Source organism: Miniopterus natalensis, chromosome 11, assembly GCF_054644295.1.
Source record: "Miniopterus natalensis isolate mMinNat1 chromosome 11, mMinNat1.hap1, whole genome shotgun sequence".
In the NCBI taxonomy this organism is placed as follows: domain Eukaryota; kingdom Metazoa; phylum Chordata; class Mammalia; order Chiroptera; family Miniopteridae; genus Miniopterus; species Miniopterus natalensis.
In genome coordinates this window covers 46,334,102-46,350,788 of record NC_142091.1, presented here as the reverse complement: position 1 = coordinate 46,350,788, position 16,687 = coordinate 46,334,102, and the positions used below count along the sequence as shown (strand labels likewise).

The 16,687-nt window shown below is 49.9% G+C and overlaps 1 protein-coding gene across 1 annotated transcript in view; it reads left to right on the top strand.

Annotated features, from left to right (window-relative positions):
• Nucleotides 1–16,101, top strand: part of GALNT18 (polypeptide N-acetylgalactosaminyltransferase 18) — a 273,895-nt gene extending 257,794 nt beyond the window's left edge. The window contains exons 10-11 of the mRNA XM_087821731.1: nucleotides 6,141–6,305; nucleotides 15,726–16,101. Coding sequence (XP_087677857.1) covers nucleotides 6,141–6,305; nucleotides 15,726–15,872 — 312 coding nt within the window. The 3' untranslated portion in view covers nucleotides 15,873–16,101. The remainder of the gene's footprint in view (nucleotides 1–6,140; nucleotides 6,306–15,725) is intronic.
• Nucleotides 16,102–16,687: the final 586 nt, after the last annotated feature.

The following is a 16,687-nucleotide window of genomic DNA, read 5'->3' as shown; positions in this document are numbered from 1 at the left end:
TGTCCCACTGTGACTCTGCCCCGTCACCCCCTTCCCCACTCTCCAGGCTGAGGAAGGTTTTAGCTGAAGCCCACCGCTGCCGCTCCATGCTCCAGAGAGTGTCTCTCAGTGTCTCTGAGATGCCCCACTCTTCAGGGCCCTGCTCCATAGGCTGGCGGTGTTGCCAGGCAAACATCATGGGGGAGGAAATAATGCTGCTCAGAATCTGCATGCCCATTGTCTGGAAGAGAACTGGTACCTCAGCTGTGCCTAGAAGTGTTTATGTTATTAAGTGATTTAACTCCGAGTTCCTGGTTTATCCGGGAGGCCCCCCTCCCCTCTCCCTCTGCCCCTCCCAGGACTCTTTCATCTCAGTCTCCGCTCAGCTTGGGGACGGCTCCCGAATTTCCGTAGAGGTTCCGGTATCCTGAAGTAGTTATGGAAGTCTGGGTGGAAGAGGGATTGAGTGATTGCAAAATGTGTAAATCGGTCACATTAAAGAGCACAGGGGAGTGGAGGGTGGAAACGGGAGGTTGAAGCCAGTCATCTGAGTGCTGCAAATCCCGTGGGTGGAGTATAGCTAAGGAAGGTTTACTCAGCCTTAGCATCCCCCTCCTGGACCAACGGGCTGGTGTTTCAGAGCAGTGCTTTTCATACTTTTTTAACCTTTTTTTACCTTTTCACTCTCTGTAACCTTTTGTTTCAACAAAATGTTATATGAAAACCAAATATAAGAAAGACAAAAGATTGGACTGGGAGAGGACCTTAGAACCCCACCTACCAGCCCTGTCTTCCCAGGCCTGACTTCCCTGAGGGGCCCCCAAACCCCCTTCTTGGAGTTCCCAGGGCTCAGTGTGGACAATCTGGTGGAAATGGCCCTGCTAGTTACATGGCTGGTTCTGAGGGACAAGTTCAGGACAGTTCTAGGGAGCCACGCTCCTTGCCTGAGCCATCCTGAGCTGATTTGGGATGGGGTTGGAGGTGGTGTCCCAGCTCCAGCCCAGGCTGAAGGGAAGGAAAGGGTTAGGGAAGGCTGTCTGGGCTGCTTGACCACTGGGGAGTGGGGTGCAGGCCCTGAACTGCCAGGACCTCAGCCCTCCCTGGGACCTCCCCCTAGGCAGGAAAGGGAGAGAACAGCAGCCTACATGCGCATCCTGGTGAGGTTTATAAACCCTCTTAGCCTCTGTTTTCTATCCTTAAAATTGGAAGATGACCACAGGTTGGAAAGTACCTAGCAGAGGGCCTGGTTTACAGGTATACAAAACTATGTTTGGCCCTGGCCGGGCGACTCAGTTGGTTGGAGTGTTGTCCTATACACCAAAAGGCTGCAGGTTTGATCCCTGGTGGGGGCATATACAGGAGACAACCGATAGATGTTTCTCACATCGATGTTTCTCTCTCTCTCTCTCCCCCCTCCTCTCTTTCTAAAATCATATCGTCCAATGAGAATTAAAATATATATATATACATGTTTATTTTCCTTTCCCCCTTACCTCCCTGAGGCAGTTTCCCCCAGTGGCAGTTTCTGTCAGTGAGGTGATGTTTAATACATGTGAGGGGAGGATCCTGTGGAGGCCACACCTCTCTCTCTGCCTGGAGGAGGAGGGATGCCGAGGAACCTCCAGCCCTGGGGCTCTTTGCCTGGCCTTGGCTCTCAGGCCCTGAGGGCAGGAGTGTCCTGGGCTCTGTGGGCTCCCCAGCTTAGCTATTAGTCATCACTTCTTCCCCCAACCTGAGGGAGAGGAAAATGCCTCTGGTGTGAGACCCAAGATGGGATGTGTGTTCTTTTACCTTGCCCATGATTTTTCTCTTTTTCTTGGACACATAAGAATGAAAGGCCAAACTGGGGTTTGTAGCCCTGCTGAGCTGCATGGGCTGTGTGATGAGCTGAATCAATCATTTGCGGTTGAGGAGGAGCTGCATGGTCGGGGATGTCATTTCTATGCCCAGGGGTTTGTAAAATATCCACAGACAGGCTAACAGCTCGCCCTCCACCTCTGGCATGAGTTACAGGGATGTTGCTCTCAGCACTTTGTGCCACCTTATGTTATGGGCCTTTTAGTAAAGTCCCCTCCAGCTTGCTGCCACTCCCTCAGGCCAGGACCCCTCAGGACTGGAAAGGATCACAGGGAAGCTTCCAGGCCAGCCTCCCAGCCTCTTTCACTCCAGCCTGGTTGCTGGACTCGGTGTGACCCGAGGAAGGGAGGCAAGTAAGGTGAGAGATCATGTGTGGCCCTAGAATCAACCTGCCTCAGTTTGACTCTCAGCTACTATTCTCCACCTGTGCAACATTGGACAAGTTTCTTAGTTTTTCTGTGCCTCAATTTCCTCATCTACAAGATGGGGATGATGGTAGCACCTGTCTACTGGAGTTATTCTTAGGATTCAGCGAGATAAAGCATATAAATTATTTTATATCTGACAGGTAGTAAAAGCTAAAAATATTTCAGCTTTTATTATTATCAATGTGAGTCAGGGTTTCTCAACTTCAGCACTACTGACATTTTAGACTGGATAATTCTTTGCTGTGGGCGCTGTCCTGTGCATTGTAGGATGTTGAGAGCATCCCTAACCTCTACCCACCAGATGCCAGTAGCAGCCTGTCCCCTGCCCCATCATGACAGCCAGAAATGTCTCCAGACATTGTCAGATATCCCCTGATTGGCAAAACTACCCCTGTTGGCAACCACAGTTCTGAGTCGTTTCTTCCTGGCACCTCCCAGGCTCCCCATTGCTCAGAAAGCACAGCTGTGCTTGCTGAGCCTGCAGGCACTAATACCAGGCATCTTGTAGCAAACTGTCTCCCCTCTTTTGTGAATTCAGGCCATGTATTGATTCAGTCCACCACTGGCTGGGCTTCTGAGGTGCCCAGGGGATACCCTAAGAGAACCCTCTTTGCTGAGTCTCCATGATCTGCTGGTTTCACGGTTGCACCATGTGAGATGCACTTTGTTGTTGGCTTTTTAAATAACTGTCTGTTCCTGTTATGATTTTCCCAGACGCTGGAGCAATAAACAGCTCTGATGACAGCTGTACCAGTCATAAGTGCGCATATCTCTCAGGCGTCTCCCCCAAGCACTTCAGAGCAGCTAAGTGGGTAAAACTGATTTCAGCTATTACCTGGGCAGCCACGTGTGTCTGTGGAGCCTGCCCTGGAAACCAGAGCCAGACCCTAATGGGGATGAGGAGGGGGGGCAGTGACTGGCTCCCTGACTGTCCTTGCCTTGCTCCTGAGCCTCGGGAACCCTGGGTCCTGGCACACAAGCTGAGGAGAGAGCATGGTGCCCTCAACCCAAGGGAAGAAGTATCTGTGTACCTTGGGGAGGAAGCCCAGGCGACAGACGGAGGCCTCACATTGCATATTCAGGGAAGGCTCTGGAGGTTATGAGTTTTCATTTCTGTTCTCAAAGCAGCAAGAGTTGGGGTCGGCGAGTGGAAGAAGTGGAGACAGTTCTTATATTAGTGAGATTAAGGCCATTATTTCCTGATATGTTAGTTTCCCTACCTTGGCTGTTGCATCCTCCAGGACAGGGGTCATAGCTTTCTCATTTCTATTCTCAAAACCAAGTTAGAGATTGTTTGTTGTTGGATGGATGGATGGATGGATGGATGGATGGATGGATGGATGGATGGGTGGATGGTGAGACGCTTAACTGCATCTGTTTGATTTCCTAAATCGTATCAGTTATCAAATTCTCCCTCAACTCCGATAAACTGGAAGCCACAGCAGGTCATCAGCTTTCCTTGGTGGTCAACTGGAAATCCAGGCCACAAAAGGATGGTGCCGGGATCCTGAGTCAAAGCCCACTTCTTACCCAGTTTAGGTGTTGAATAGCCTCCCGTGCCTCTGTGTTCTGGTCACATCTCCACATTGAAGCCGGGGCTTCTGCACTTGGCCTCTGCTCAGAACTTGGTCACCATGGTCCCTCACCTCTGAATGGGAAGAATCAATAAACTTGAGTAGTTTCAGTGTCTATTTCTATGGACTTGCTAACTTGTGAAATTACCTTAGAGAGCAGATCTTTGCTATAGTAAGTGTCTTCCACCTGTCCCTCCAACCTCCTTCAACTCTGAGACGTTGACTTTATGGAGTGTTTCAAAGGGTTCCCGTGTGCTCTGGCTTCCAGATGGGTCCTGCCAATGGGCTGATCCAGCAGAAGAAGAGTGGGGATGGGAGGGTGGAGTCAGGGTATTTATTCACCACCACTCACCATTGCCCCCCAAACCTTCCTTCCTGAATCTTCTCTCAAGTCAACCGGTTCCACATAACTTTTCTCTTATAGGTTCTGGTAACTGCTCTCTCCTCTCTTCCCTTTGGGCCTAGGAATAATAACAGCTCTACGTTACCATCCCCAGGGACCTGTACTATCCCTGTGGTGCCCTTACACCCCACCCATGCTGTTGAGAACTGTGCCTTCAGTATATCCTCGGCAGTTCTCCTATTTTGAGTGTGCCATCTGTTCCCTGTTGGGGCCCTGACTTATACCCTGGCCTGAGGTTCTTCTTAGGTCTGGAGTCACCCTGCCTATCTCTCCACCCCTTCCCTGGACTTCCAGGCATCAGAAAGAACATGGCCCTGAGGAACCACCCCTTAATTACCCCCTTCGGTGCCCTGCACCCATGTTTTAAAAGTCCTTGTCAACCACCTTTTTTAACTAAAGCAAGAAATACTTCATTTTGTCATTTGGAATGAATCAAAAATATATTTACCAGTGAAGATTTTTTTAATAGATCAAGATCATAAGAGGGCCCACCCTGAATTCTAACCTAAAGCAAAGAAATGTGGCATCTCGATTTGCCCAGAGGTCTAATCATAGGTAGAGTGTTAATTCATTTAGGAAAGTGAAGAAAAGAGCTCGCAGAACCCTATGGCCTCCCACTTAGAGTCCTTGTTGGGAACCACTGCTTGGAGAAGTGACTGAAATCTTTGAAGGCCAAGGGTGATGTGGCTTTCCTCCACACCAGGGCCAGCAAACTACAGCCCATGGGACAGCCCCTGTTTTGTAAGTGAAGCATTAGTGAATGCAGCCATTCATTGATGTGTCATCTGTCTCTGTGTTCATGCTACAGTGGCAAGGTCAGGTTGGTAGAGACTGTGTGGCCCTCAGTACAGAAACAGCATAGCAGTGACTCCCTCCTTGGAAAGGCCTGCTTACAGGGTTGGCTCTTGACTGGAGTCTGGGAACTTGGATTTCAGGAAGGTTCCCACCATTCCCACACTGATAGGAGTAGCTCACTGTGCCTAAACTGCTTGTGTGAACCTGCTTTCCTTCTGGAAGGCTGGAATTTTCGTACATACCAGGCAGAGACTGCCTACATGATGAGCCCCAGTAAAAACTCTGGGTGCTTAACTTATAACAGCCCTTCACACGGGTTGTCTCAGCTCTTTGCTGGAGGAATTCTGTGCATCCTTTGAGACCTCTGGGAGGGGACCCTTGGAAGCTTAGCCTAGGTCTCCCCAGACTTCACCTTATGTGCCTTTTTCCTTTGCTGACTTGATCTGTGTCCTTTCACTGTAATAAACCATAGCCGTGAGTGCAGCCATCTACTGAGTCCTGTGAGTCTTAGCAAATCACTGAACCTGGGGGTGATCTTGGGAACCTCTCAGTACACCTGCAAAGCCAAAACTATTTGCCATCTAGCCCTTTAAGAAAAAGTTTGCCAACACCTGCTGTACACAGTCTTAGTGTGGATAGAAATTCCCTGTTGTATACCTCCCATCCCACAAGTCCCTGAACCCCCTAAAAGTGTGGCCCAGATATTTACTCTTTAGTTACTGGCCATGCACAATATCTTTGCATAAAGTACTTACGGAGGGAGGAAGTCAGCATGCCAGAAATAATGGATTCAAGAAGTATTTTTTAAACAGTAGGTGGTGAAATCAATTTAAGAGGTTTTGACCAATGTTTTTAAATGGAAGAACAGAATGGGAAGTATTGCATATAGGGAGGCTAAGTTTCATTTCTTGAAAAATTTGTCTCAGTTGTGCATGTGGACCAGATGCTGTACTGGATCGTAATGTTAAAGGATTTTGTCTTGTCCATTGCAATATCTGAAAGCCACTGAGTTCTGATCCCTTTGCCAGATGCTTGGGGAGAAGCTCAGCTTACCCTCCCCACCTTTCGGGTTGTCAGCATTTAACCTCATTCTCCTCCCCCCAGAACGTGTACTACACAAGCAGTCAGCAGATCCACGTGGGCGTCTTAAGCCCCACCATCGACGACGACGACAACCAGTGCCTGGTGGACGTCAACAGCCGGCCACGGCTCATAGAGTGCAGTTACGCCAAAGCCAAGAGAATGAAGCTTCATTGGCAGTTCTCTCAGGTAGGAGCCCAGAGCCCCCAGGAAGAGCCAGAGCAAAGGAAATGGGGGGAGGCAGGGACCAAGGAGAGGGTAAGGGAGGAGAGGGACACTGTGGCCAGAGGGAGGCTGTGACTCCAGCCAATTCTCAGGATTTATTGAGCACTTACTACATGCAAGGAGTTTCACTTGCATTAGTGAATTGGGTTATTATTATATTGTCATTGTTGTTTTATTATCATGTTATTTAATTTTTAAATATAAGGAAACAGGCTCAGAGTGGGGAGTCACCTGTACAAAGTCACACAGTAAAGGTAGGGCTGGGATTTAAACTCTGGTTTCTCTGGCCTTAAACTCTGGAATTCCTTCAACACAGCCCCTTCTCAGGAGATGAAACCCAGTCTTCCAGGTATAGACAGTGCTGGGTAGGCTCTGATCTATGACCCTCCCTTCTTCTTTCCTCCAATAGGGGTCACTGCAGGTGACAAGGTTGCCACCCAAGACAGTGTCTTGGGGCCATTTTGTGAAGGGCCTTGTGCCTCATCTCACTGGGAGAGGGGCAGGGGAGAAGACCCAGGGTTCCCTGCAATAGTCCCTGGAGGTCATGGCCCAGCCAGGCACCTGCTGCTCTGGGACTTTGTGTCACCCAGATGAGAGTGTTCTTGAACTAAAGTAAGCTCCCTTCAGAGGCCTTGCTCCTCCCAGGAGCTCTGGAATCACCAGGGAAACAGAGCCCCCTCTGTGGGACCTCCCCTCTCTGTGTCCAGCCTCATGCAGTTCAGTGTTAATGAGATAGCAACTCCATCTGAAAGATGCCACAATGAGATTAAATCACCTGGCCACTGTCACACAGCCCAAGAGCCATGGAGCTACAGTTCCAACAGGCAGCTTAACCTGAATCCAGGGTGCTTCAGTATCCCAGCCTCCAAGGCAGGCCCATCTGCCTCCTTTCCAGCCCTCACAGCCTTCCCACAGGTGGTGGGGCTGGGTGACTCAGCTCATCTGTGCAGATCTGGATGCCTCTGTGCCCCTCGTTGGCCCTCATCTCATTTCTCCATCCCTGATGGGGATGGAGAAAGGAACATTCTGCTAAAATGGGTGTCCTCGAAGCAGACACCCCAAATCCAGCTCCTTCCTTTCCTCATCTCAGCATATGGCATTGAACAGGCAGCCCCGCAGGATTCCTGCTTGAAGGGACACAGTGACCAACAAAGTAGGCCATGCTGTCACGTGGAGTTCGGGGACGGGGCAGCCTTCAGCTATGTAGGCATCTATCTAATTAAAACTCCCAGAGTGCTTTGGCAGTCACATCTTTGATCCTTCTACCAAGGCAACTGTTTGGAAATAATATTTTTAAATCCTTATTTGCAAATCCAGAGCGGCTACTCTTACTTGATATTTTAAAATTAACATATGTGAATTTTTTGTTTAAAGCAAAATGATCAATACTTATCAAGTGATCTGAAATTTGTCCCCAAGCCTACATTGGTTAGGAACAACTAGTGACAAGCCCAGAGGATGCTGGGAGACTCCTAAATGATTAACGTCGTGTACTTGGGCAGATTTTCTTGCAACAGGTTTTAATCTTTGCAAATTACATAGGGATCCTACCAACTAGAATTTTCTGATGTAGAGGTTGGGCTGAAAGGAGCTTTTAGTGGAGCATTTTAAATCTCCTTCCCGGTTTCACAGTCTGCATTATTTACTCCCCTGAGGGCTGCATTTAAACTCCACAGACACTCAGGCTGAATTAATTTCAAAATAATCGAGTGTGATTCTCCCCCCTTCGCCTACAAAGATAGGCATTTGCATATCTTAGTGTTCCATCTCATACCCTGATTTTCTGTTCAACAAATAAAATGCCTTTCCTCTAACCCTGGGAAGCTCTCCTGAATTCTCAATGCTTCAGGATGAATCAGGACAGCGTTCGATTATGACACTGAGAAACCACGTTTGACGAAAACATCTCTTGGTAACGCTGACAAGCAGGGCTCTGATGAGCGATTTTCCAATAATGAACATTCTTTCCTTCAGTCATTCATCAAACGTTTATGGAGCACAGGGCTGGGCACCGGGGGTGCTGCTATGACTCAGACATGGCCTCTGCCCTGGAGGAGCTCATGGGCATGTAAACTCATAGCAAAACTGGGTGATGAGAGCAGAAGGAGAAGCGTACGGTGTCCTGGGAGCCCAGGCTGGCAGGCTGTGTCTGCAGAACTCAGGGAACATTCAAGGCTTGTTTGATCCAGATCTTGAAAGTTGTAGGACAGTTCCCAGGTATAGAAAGAGAGAAGAACATTCCATGTAGAGGCTCAGCCTGGACAACAGCAAGAAAAAGCAGAGCACACTTGAGAAATAAAAATTCAGTGATGTTGTGGACTGAATTTGGAATTTTCAACAAGGGCAAGAGAGAGATCAGACTTAAGAGTCAATTTGAGCAGATAATGGTGGTTGTTGGGAGCTAAGGAGTTTGGACTTCATTTTAAAAGCAAAGGGAGGGCTAAGGGAGGTCCTTAGACAGTGGAGTGAAAAGATGGGTCTGAGTCCCTCTGGCAGCAGAGTATGGACGGGTTGGAAGAAAAGAGGCTGCAGACAGGCAAGCAGGTGAAGGGGCAGCTCCATTATCTCTGTGAGAGAAGGGTGACTTGTTTAGCACAGGGACCTGGAGCCAGGCAGCTACTGGTAGGACTTTGAGAGACATTTCAACAGTCTATTGGAAGTAGTGATGGGTTAAATGGAGGTAGTTGTGAGGGGGGCTTATTAATCCAAACCACCCCAGGCTCTGGGTTTGAAGAACAACCAGTGGGCCATCAGAGTTGTCCCTCTCAAGCAAGGCACATGTCTCTAAAGGCACCATACCAAAGCATGATGAAACTTCATTAACATTAGAAGTGGTAGGTATTGCCTTGGGTGACTTTTCTAGCTCGTGACTCCTGCAGGTTTAAAGAATTTCCTAAACTACCTGAGATTATAAATTCACATGCATGAAGTCTAGGACTTTGTATCTTTCGAGAGTACTCTGCATGCTGAGATTTGGGGATTCTGCCTTTGGAGATGTGGTGCTAGTGAAGAGTCCCCTGGACCAATGGAAAGAGGGGAAGGGTGCAGATATCAGGCCACTACAGAAGAGAGCCTTGTGTGCCTCTCAGTGGTAATGAGACCCCCACTGTCCCCTCTGCCACCATTGCTTTTGAATGGCTAAGTAAATGCGTGAGTTATTGAAGGAGTTTTTGCCACAGGAAGGATGTCGTGGTGTGTGTCCTCTAACGCCCAGCTTCCTTAAAATCTATCTATTCATTTAAAGGCCCAGTTGAAGGAATGGGGACTGTTGGGCCAGGAAGATATCGGGAGGGAGTACCTGAGCTGTGCCTTCAGATATCTGAAGGGCTGCCCTATGCAAGAGAGAGCATACTTGTCCTGTGTGGCCCTGAAGGAGGAACAGTGGAGAAAATCCAGGACAATTTATAGGACAGCTTTCTCACAGTCAGAGTTGTCCAGACACGAGGTTGGCAGTTCAGAAAAGAGGTGGGTTCAGGGGATACTCTGCAGGCCACCTAAGGCTCTACAGCTCTAAATGGAGCTGGACTGGATGGTCTTAAGGGCTTGCCAACCCCGAAATTCTGTAATTCTGAGCTGAAGTTAGACAGCAATCCTGAGAAGGGCCTTTTCACTGAAAAGCCCCATGGGCTCTGCCTTAGTAAAAAGCAGCGTGAATTTGAAAATGAGCTGAGCTTTTTGTATGAGGGTCATATTTACCCCCACTTTGTGGAATCATTTGTTATTTCACTCCATGCTCCTGTCTTCTGCAGACTGAAGGGCAGGACTGTCTTACGCTTTCAGTATCTCCAGCCCTTAACGGGAAGCCTGGGAGAGGAGACATCCAGTATGTTGTTGATCAAAGGAAGGAGTCCTTCATTTAAAAATGCACAAATATTAATTAAAGGCCTCCAACATGCCAGGTCTGGAGCTCAGTGTGTGGGAGACCCAAAGATGAACAAAATCCAACCTTCGATGATTTTCCTTGCACGTATGCATGCTGAAAAGAAAAAAATATATTTTTGCTGTATTTCAAGGACATTTCAATGTAATAGTCAAAGGGCCCTGCTCAGCTGGATAATCCCTAGTTCCTACGAAGAACACTTTTAGGTGGTAGTGCATCCCAACTACATGCACTAAGTGGGGTACTCAAAGTTACAGGGTAACGGGCACTTCTCCCTACTGTAACTCCGGATTGGAGGGAGGGAGGGAGTGGATGTTTTATATTAAATCAAGTATGCATACAGTATGGAGTGGAGTACAAATTTGTATGAAGATCTTTGAAAACAGGAGGCTCTGATGAATCGTCGGGTGCTCAGACTGTATTTCATGCTCCTGCCAGACTGGGGTGTGCCACCACTCCCGATGGCCGTCAGGGTTCTTTGGTGGACGCCTTAGCAAGACCCCTCTGGGAGTCCAAGGGCACAGAGATCAGCGTTCCACTGGCGGGCCGTCCCCACACCTCAGAGCGGTGCTTTCTCACTCTCATAGAAGCATTTATGCATTTTCTAAATGAGAAGCATCTAGGATACCAAGAGGTTTCTATTACTGCCAGGAGAGAAGAGAGTTTCCAGAGCATGAGACTTCCCGGAAGAGAGCTGATCACACACCAAGCCCGCCTGTCCAGGGACAGTCGGCTCTGATTTGTGGGGTCTAATTTGATAATTTGATGCAAGATGAGTAACCTACTCAAAACAGAACCTATTTGCAGAGCACATTTCCCAGGGAGCACCATTAATTCTGCCAAAGAATTTCCCAGCACATGGGAGGAGGAGTCCTTGACTTTCCCCAGCCCCAGTCCCCAAGCTCTGCCAGGAAGTCCAACTTTGAGAACATTTTGTGCTGAGAAGAAAAGACTACAGTCGGGTATTTCATATGGCTGTGGAATAAAACAGCTTTTCATTTCCATGTCACATGGAGGAGCAAGTGTGGAATTGTCCAGTTCGGGGACTGGCCCAGCTCTGTTTAGGCCCTGATGTTTTCTTAGTTATCATTAGTTTATGGCAGTCACACTTCCCTCTCCCCCTGCTCAGCCCACAGAGATCAGGAGCCAGGCCCGGGAGTGACTGCTCAGTGCCCCACTATGCAGACCTGGGGGAGGTTTTGAAATGTATTTATCAAGCATTTATATGGTGCTTACTGTGTGCTGGGTACTACTGCAACTGCTTTATAAATATCACTTAATCCCCATGACAATGCTATTAGATACTTTAATTATCCTCACTCTACAGATGAGGAAACTGAGGCACAGAAAAATTGAATAATTTGTCCAAGGTCAAATCTGGGAATTCTGTCAAATCTGGGGTTCATGCTGCCTTTGTCTCGCCTCTGGAAAGCCAGTGGGGCTGCCGTGGGAGTTCGGGGCGGGGGTCTCCCTGCCAAGCCAAGTCACAGGTGCACCTGAACTGGCTGGATTCCTGCCTGCTCAGCACACTCCCTCCTACCGCATTGCTGTCTTCACAACCCCCACCCCCTTCCCCTCTCGCAATGGACATCGCCATTGCGCCATCCTCAGTCCAATGGAGCTTCACCATGAATCCCAGGCAGATCTCCCTCAGGCACCAAATGTCCCTGAAGAAAGAAACATCAAAGTAGTTATTGAACAAATGCAGTGTTGCATATTCATAGTACAGAGAGACCCTTTTCCCCTGTAAAAATGGCTTAATCTCATGTATCTGTAAGCAGCACTAACATCCCACCTATGCTTTGAAGTGTTTGATTACTAATTATTAACTGCTTAACCTGGAAACTCCCGAGCCCCTGTGCTTAAAGCCAAAGCCTCATCAGGCCCCTCGCCCATGGAAAATGAATTAGAACAGAGAGTGGGACGGGAGCTCTGAATAAACAGAGAAGTCTTCGCAATGCAGGACTCAGCCCACAGCTCGACACCTTGATTGCAGACCTGAGACCGGCCTGAGCTCAGCCCAGGTGCTCCCAGTGCTGCTCCTCAGGGAAGCGAGTGCCAGCGACCAGCTGGGCCCACCCTTTCCTGAGACAGGGATGCTGTCTGCGGTCCCCAGTGTGGTCCCTGGACCAGCAGCAGCAGCACCTGGAAGTTTAAAGAGACACATTTTTGGCCTCATTGGAGACCTATGGGATCAGAAAAGTGGGGCCCAGTGATCTATGGTTTAACAAGCCCTTTAGGAACTCTGTCCAATCCATCTACCCAGCCTACATCTCCAAGGAGAGCCAGGCTGCTTAGTCCAGTGCCAGCTGTTCCATCTCCAGATGCCACAGACACACACTTGGGGAAACTGAGGCAAGGAGGAAATGCATGGCTGTGTGATCTGGGGTCAGCTCCTCAATGCCGCAGCCTAAGGGGCTGATGGACCGTGGATCCACATGCCACTGTGCACATAGTCAGTGCTCCACGTGGAGAGAGAATCAGTGCCCCCAGAGCTATAGCACCTTTAGCAAAGGAGAAGACTCAAGCCCAGAGCAGCTCAGCCCCTTTCCCAGGTCATGCCAGGGAGAGCCAGAGGCAGGGCTGGGAGCAGAGGCCCATGTTCTTGGCTTCCACTCATATCACCTCTCATGTCTTTGCTAGTCACCACTCCAGAGAGGCCCAGGAGAAGGAACTAGGCTGGGCTGGGCACTTAGCTCTGGGAATTATTATTAGCCTTAAGTCTATACATTCAGCTTTCGATTTTTTAAATGCTGTTTCCATATTTAATTTGGTTCCCATTCCAGTTGAGCTCTCTGTGTGCCGCAGCATCTCTCCTGCCAGGTTTAATTGCCCTTATTTAAATTCTTTAATTAAAAGTATTATGTGTTTCCAGATCCTGTAGTTGTATTATACAAATAATTTAGACGACTAGACTAGTAGACCAAATGACTGCACCCTCCACAGCGGGCGGGGTCAGCCCCATGTTCTGCCTCAAGCCTCAGCCCCCCAGAGCCCTGGGTAAGGCCCAGAGGTTGCCGCTGGTCCTGGGTGTGAGGACAGGAGCCTGCTAACAGGTTCCTGCCTCCTCCCTCCCTCCAACACTCTATACTCAACATGGCAGTCAGAGTGGCCTTCCTGATGAACCCAGACACTCTCACAAAGGCTGTGTCTCCTTCAACCCACCCTGCTCCTGGCCTCATTCCATTTCTTCCACATTCTTCCCTGAGGCCACACTGGCTCTTCCTGCTCCAGAGTCACCACACTTCCTGTCTCTAGGGTGCTGAGGGCATAGTTGGGCCAGGGTAGGGCCTGGGAAATGTCACAGCTGAGTCTCTGAAGGAACACTTTACTTCTCAGAGAGACCTCTGCCCCTGTCTTCCTCTCGGCCTTGGCAAGGTGCCCTGCAGAGAGTTCAGAATGTGCCTGAGTGGCTGGTGGGAAAGGAGGGGATGCAGTCCCGTTTGGACTAGTTTCTCTGAGCTCCTGTGATCCAGGGGTTGCTGATGCAGCCTCGCTGTTGACAAGGCCTGGCCTGGCCCAGCCCCTGAGGACATGCTGAGCAGTCAGAATCTACAGCAGAGTGGAGAGGGCACTTGGTCTGGCCCTGTCTGCTTGCTGTGCACTTTCTCTGGAGCCCCCACCTCATACTTTGAACAGCCTCAAATCCGTTTGTTGTTTGTGGCTGATAAAGGGATTTCCCATCTGTCCAGCTCATCCTCCAGTAATCAGGACAGAAGTGATCATCTGGCCCTAGAGATAATGAACCAGGAGGGGGGAGCGGATTGCTCAGGGATTGCTCAGCTGGTTACCAGGAAAGAAGCATCTGAGTTCAGCTCTGTCCCTTTCTACCTCTCCACCGAAGGTGCTGAAACCCTAGCAGGCATTGTGAATAAGAGAGCTGGCTGGTTTCATCCAGCCCTGCCTGCACTCCACTCCCAGCAGTGGGATGGGACAACCACTGGTCTGGGCGGGATGTTGGAGGGTCAGGAGTCCTGCTAAAGAAGCACCAGCCACATGGCCGAGCCTCTGGGTGGCAGCAGATGTGCTAGGGCCTGGAAGCTGCAAGCATTTACACAGAAGCCATAGAAAGGGCCAGGTGGACAGGTGGGCTGGCCTTGCTTGGAGCAGGTGTCACATGGATGCCTCTGGGTCCAAAAGTCCAGCCTTTGAGGGACAGAATGGGGACCCAAGGTGGACCACAGCCTCTGAGAGGATGACTGAGGTTGTCCTCCACAGTCATCCCAGCGTGATTCAGGATCGTGGTGTGGCCTCCAAAAGTGCTGATTCCTTGGCTAGGTTGAAAGCACCTATTGTCCAGTGGAAAGGAGGTGGTCTATGCTCTGCAGTCAGTTCTGAGTGACACAAAACAAAGGGAGGGCAACCAGACTGGAAAAATTATACAAAATTTTTCCACAAGGAGCTCAACGTGGAAAAGCATAGAACTGGGGGACATGGGCCTCACCCCCCCTGTCAGAAGGGAAGGGGTGGAGAAGGAGGAGCTGATCCAAGTATGAGAACTTGAGGGATGGCCTGGGTCCCCTTGCTGGATGCCCCTGAGACAAGGATCTTTGTTCCATGAGAGGAGGATGCTCCTAGGCAGAGCCACTTGGGAAAGAAAGTGCTGATTTGGGGTTGGGGGCTTTGTCCCTGCAGGTGGACACACAAAGCCAAAGGTCCCCATGGCTGAAGTATGGAGGCCGTTCAGGTAGCACCACACAGATGCCTGGTTATGGCTGAGACGAAAAACACAGAAGGTTCTGGGACTACCAGGGGCCTACTTACATGGACCACCGCCCAGCCCAGGCAATTCTGCACATTTGGGAGGCCAAAGCCCAACTGAGCACATTTTCAATATAACTAAGAGACACTCAAGTGCTGACTCTCAGGCACATAGCCAGCAGCCCGAGTGTTTGGGGTATAAACTGAGTATGCATGGCCACAGAACATTCAAGAACACTAGTAGTATTGGAAAACCATGCATGTCCAGGGATGAGGGAGCCCAGTGGCCTTATAGACAGGCTCCAGGGGACTGATGGCTCCAGAGATCCAGTTGGGGGCATAGACCCTAAAAGCAGGAGGTCTGGTGATACTCAAATTCAGGCTGATCACTGGGTGGTTTCAAGAAACTAGGCTTTCCGGAGCAGGGCCCCAGCTTATGGTTATGGGGAACAGGGCCTAGCTCCCCCCCCCCCGTATATGAGCTGTAGGAGCAACCCAGGATGCCACACCCCAGCCAGGTAGATGGACATCGAGATGGGGTATCTCTGATCTAGCGAAGAGCTGGGGCTCTGTGAAGAAAACTGATGCACAAGTTTATTCTCTGGGAGGAGACCGACATGTCAGAGATGAGAGCGCAGGCTTCATGGGAATGCAGGCCCCAGACCTCCCGTATCCTCACTGGACCCCAGACATCTAGACACACACATAGCCCCAGCCTGCACCAGCCACTAGGCCTCAGGCTCCCCAAACCTCCCTGTGTTGCCTCCACACCCTCTGACCCCACTCTCTGCCCTGGCTCCTAGGGAGGCCCCATCCAGAACCGCAAGTCCAAGCGCTGTCTGGAGCTGCAGGAGAACAGCGACTCGGAGTTCGGCTTCCAGCTGGTGCTGCAGAAGTGCTCAGGCCAGCACTGGAGCATCACCAACGTCCTGAGGAGCCTGGAGTCCTGACCAGGGATCCACCCTGCCTGCCCCTTTGCTACTGTGTAGCACCTGCTGCAATGTTGCCTGCTGTCCGTGTGGGGGTGTTTGAAGTCCGGGGAACCAGGTTGGTGGGCCCCCCTAAAGAGCTTTTTATTTCCTATTCAATTTTCATGGAGTTTCTAGAAAGATGCTGAATGGTGGGTGAAGGTATAATATCATAAACTATTTTGCAACTGTAAATAGGGGACAAATGGAAAATATTTATAACTGTCAATAAAATACTATTGATTAAGAAAAGGGTTTTTACAGTCATTTCATGTGCGGTGGAGATTCATGCCTGGCTCCTCTGAACCTGGAGTTCTAATAGCCAAAGGCACACCCCTGCTCACCCTTCCTGCTCCACATCTCGAAGAAAGGAGGCTCTGAGGCCCCGCAAGCAGTGGGGGCTCGTTGTATGAGCTGCCAGCCTTCTTTGTCAGGCCTAGGGTGGCAGGAAGGCCATCGCAAACTCAGGGCATACCTCCTGGAAGACAACCCTAGCTCTTTGTTCCTGGAGAAATCAGGAGCATTCAGTGTACCCTGGAGCGTCATCTGCTGCCCATATGCTGGTCGTCAGACCACACGGCCCTCTCCTGAAGTCCTCTCCATCACCTCCCAATGCTGTCCACTGCTCGGCCCTTGGCAGTGACACTGCCCACAGCAAATGCCCCATCCAGTCGCTAAGACCAGTTGGCTTCTTCTACGAATCATGGTGCATTAGCTTCCTGAGGCTGCTGTAACAGAGTACCACAAACTTGGTGGCTTAAACAACAGTCACTCTGTCATGGTTCCTTCTAAGGCTA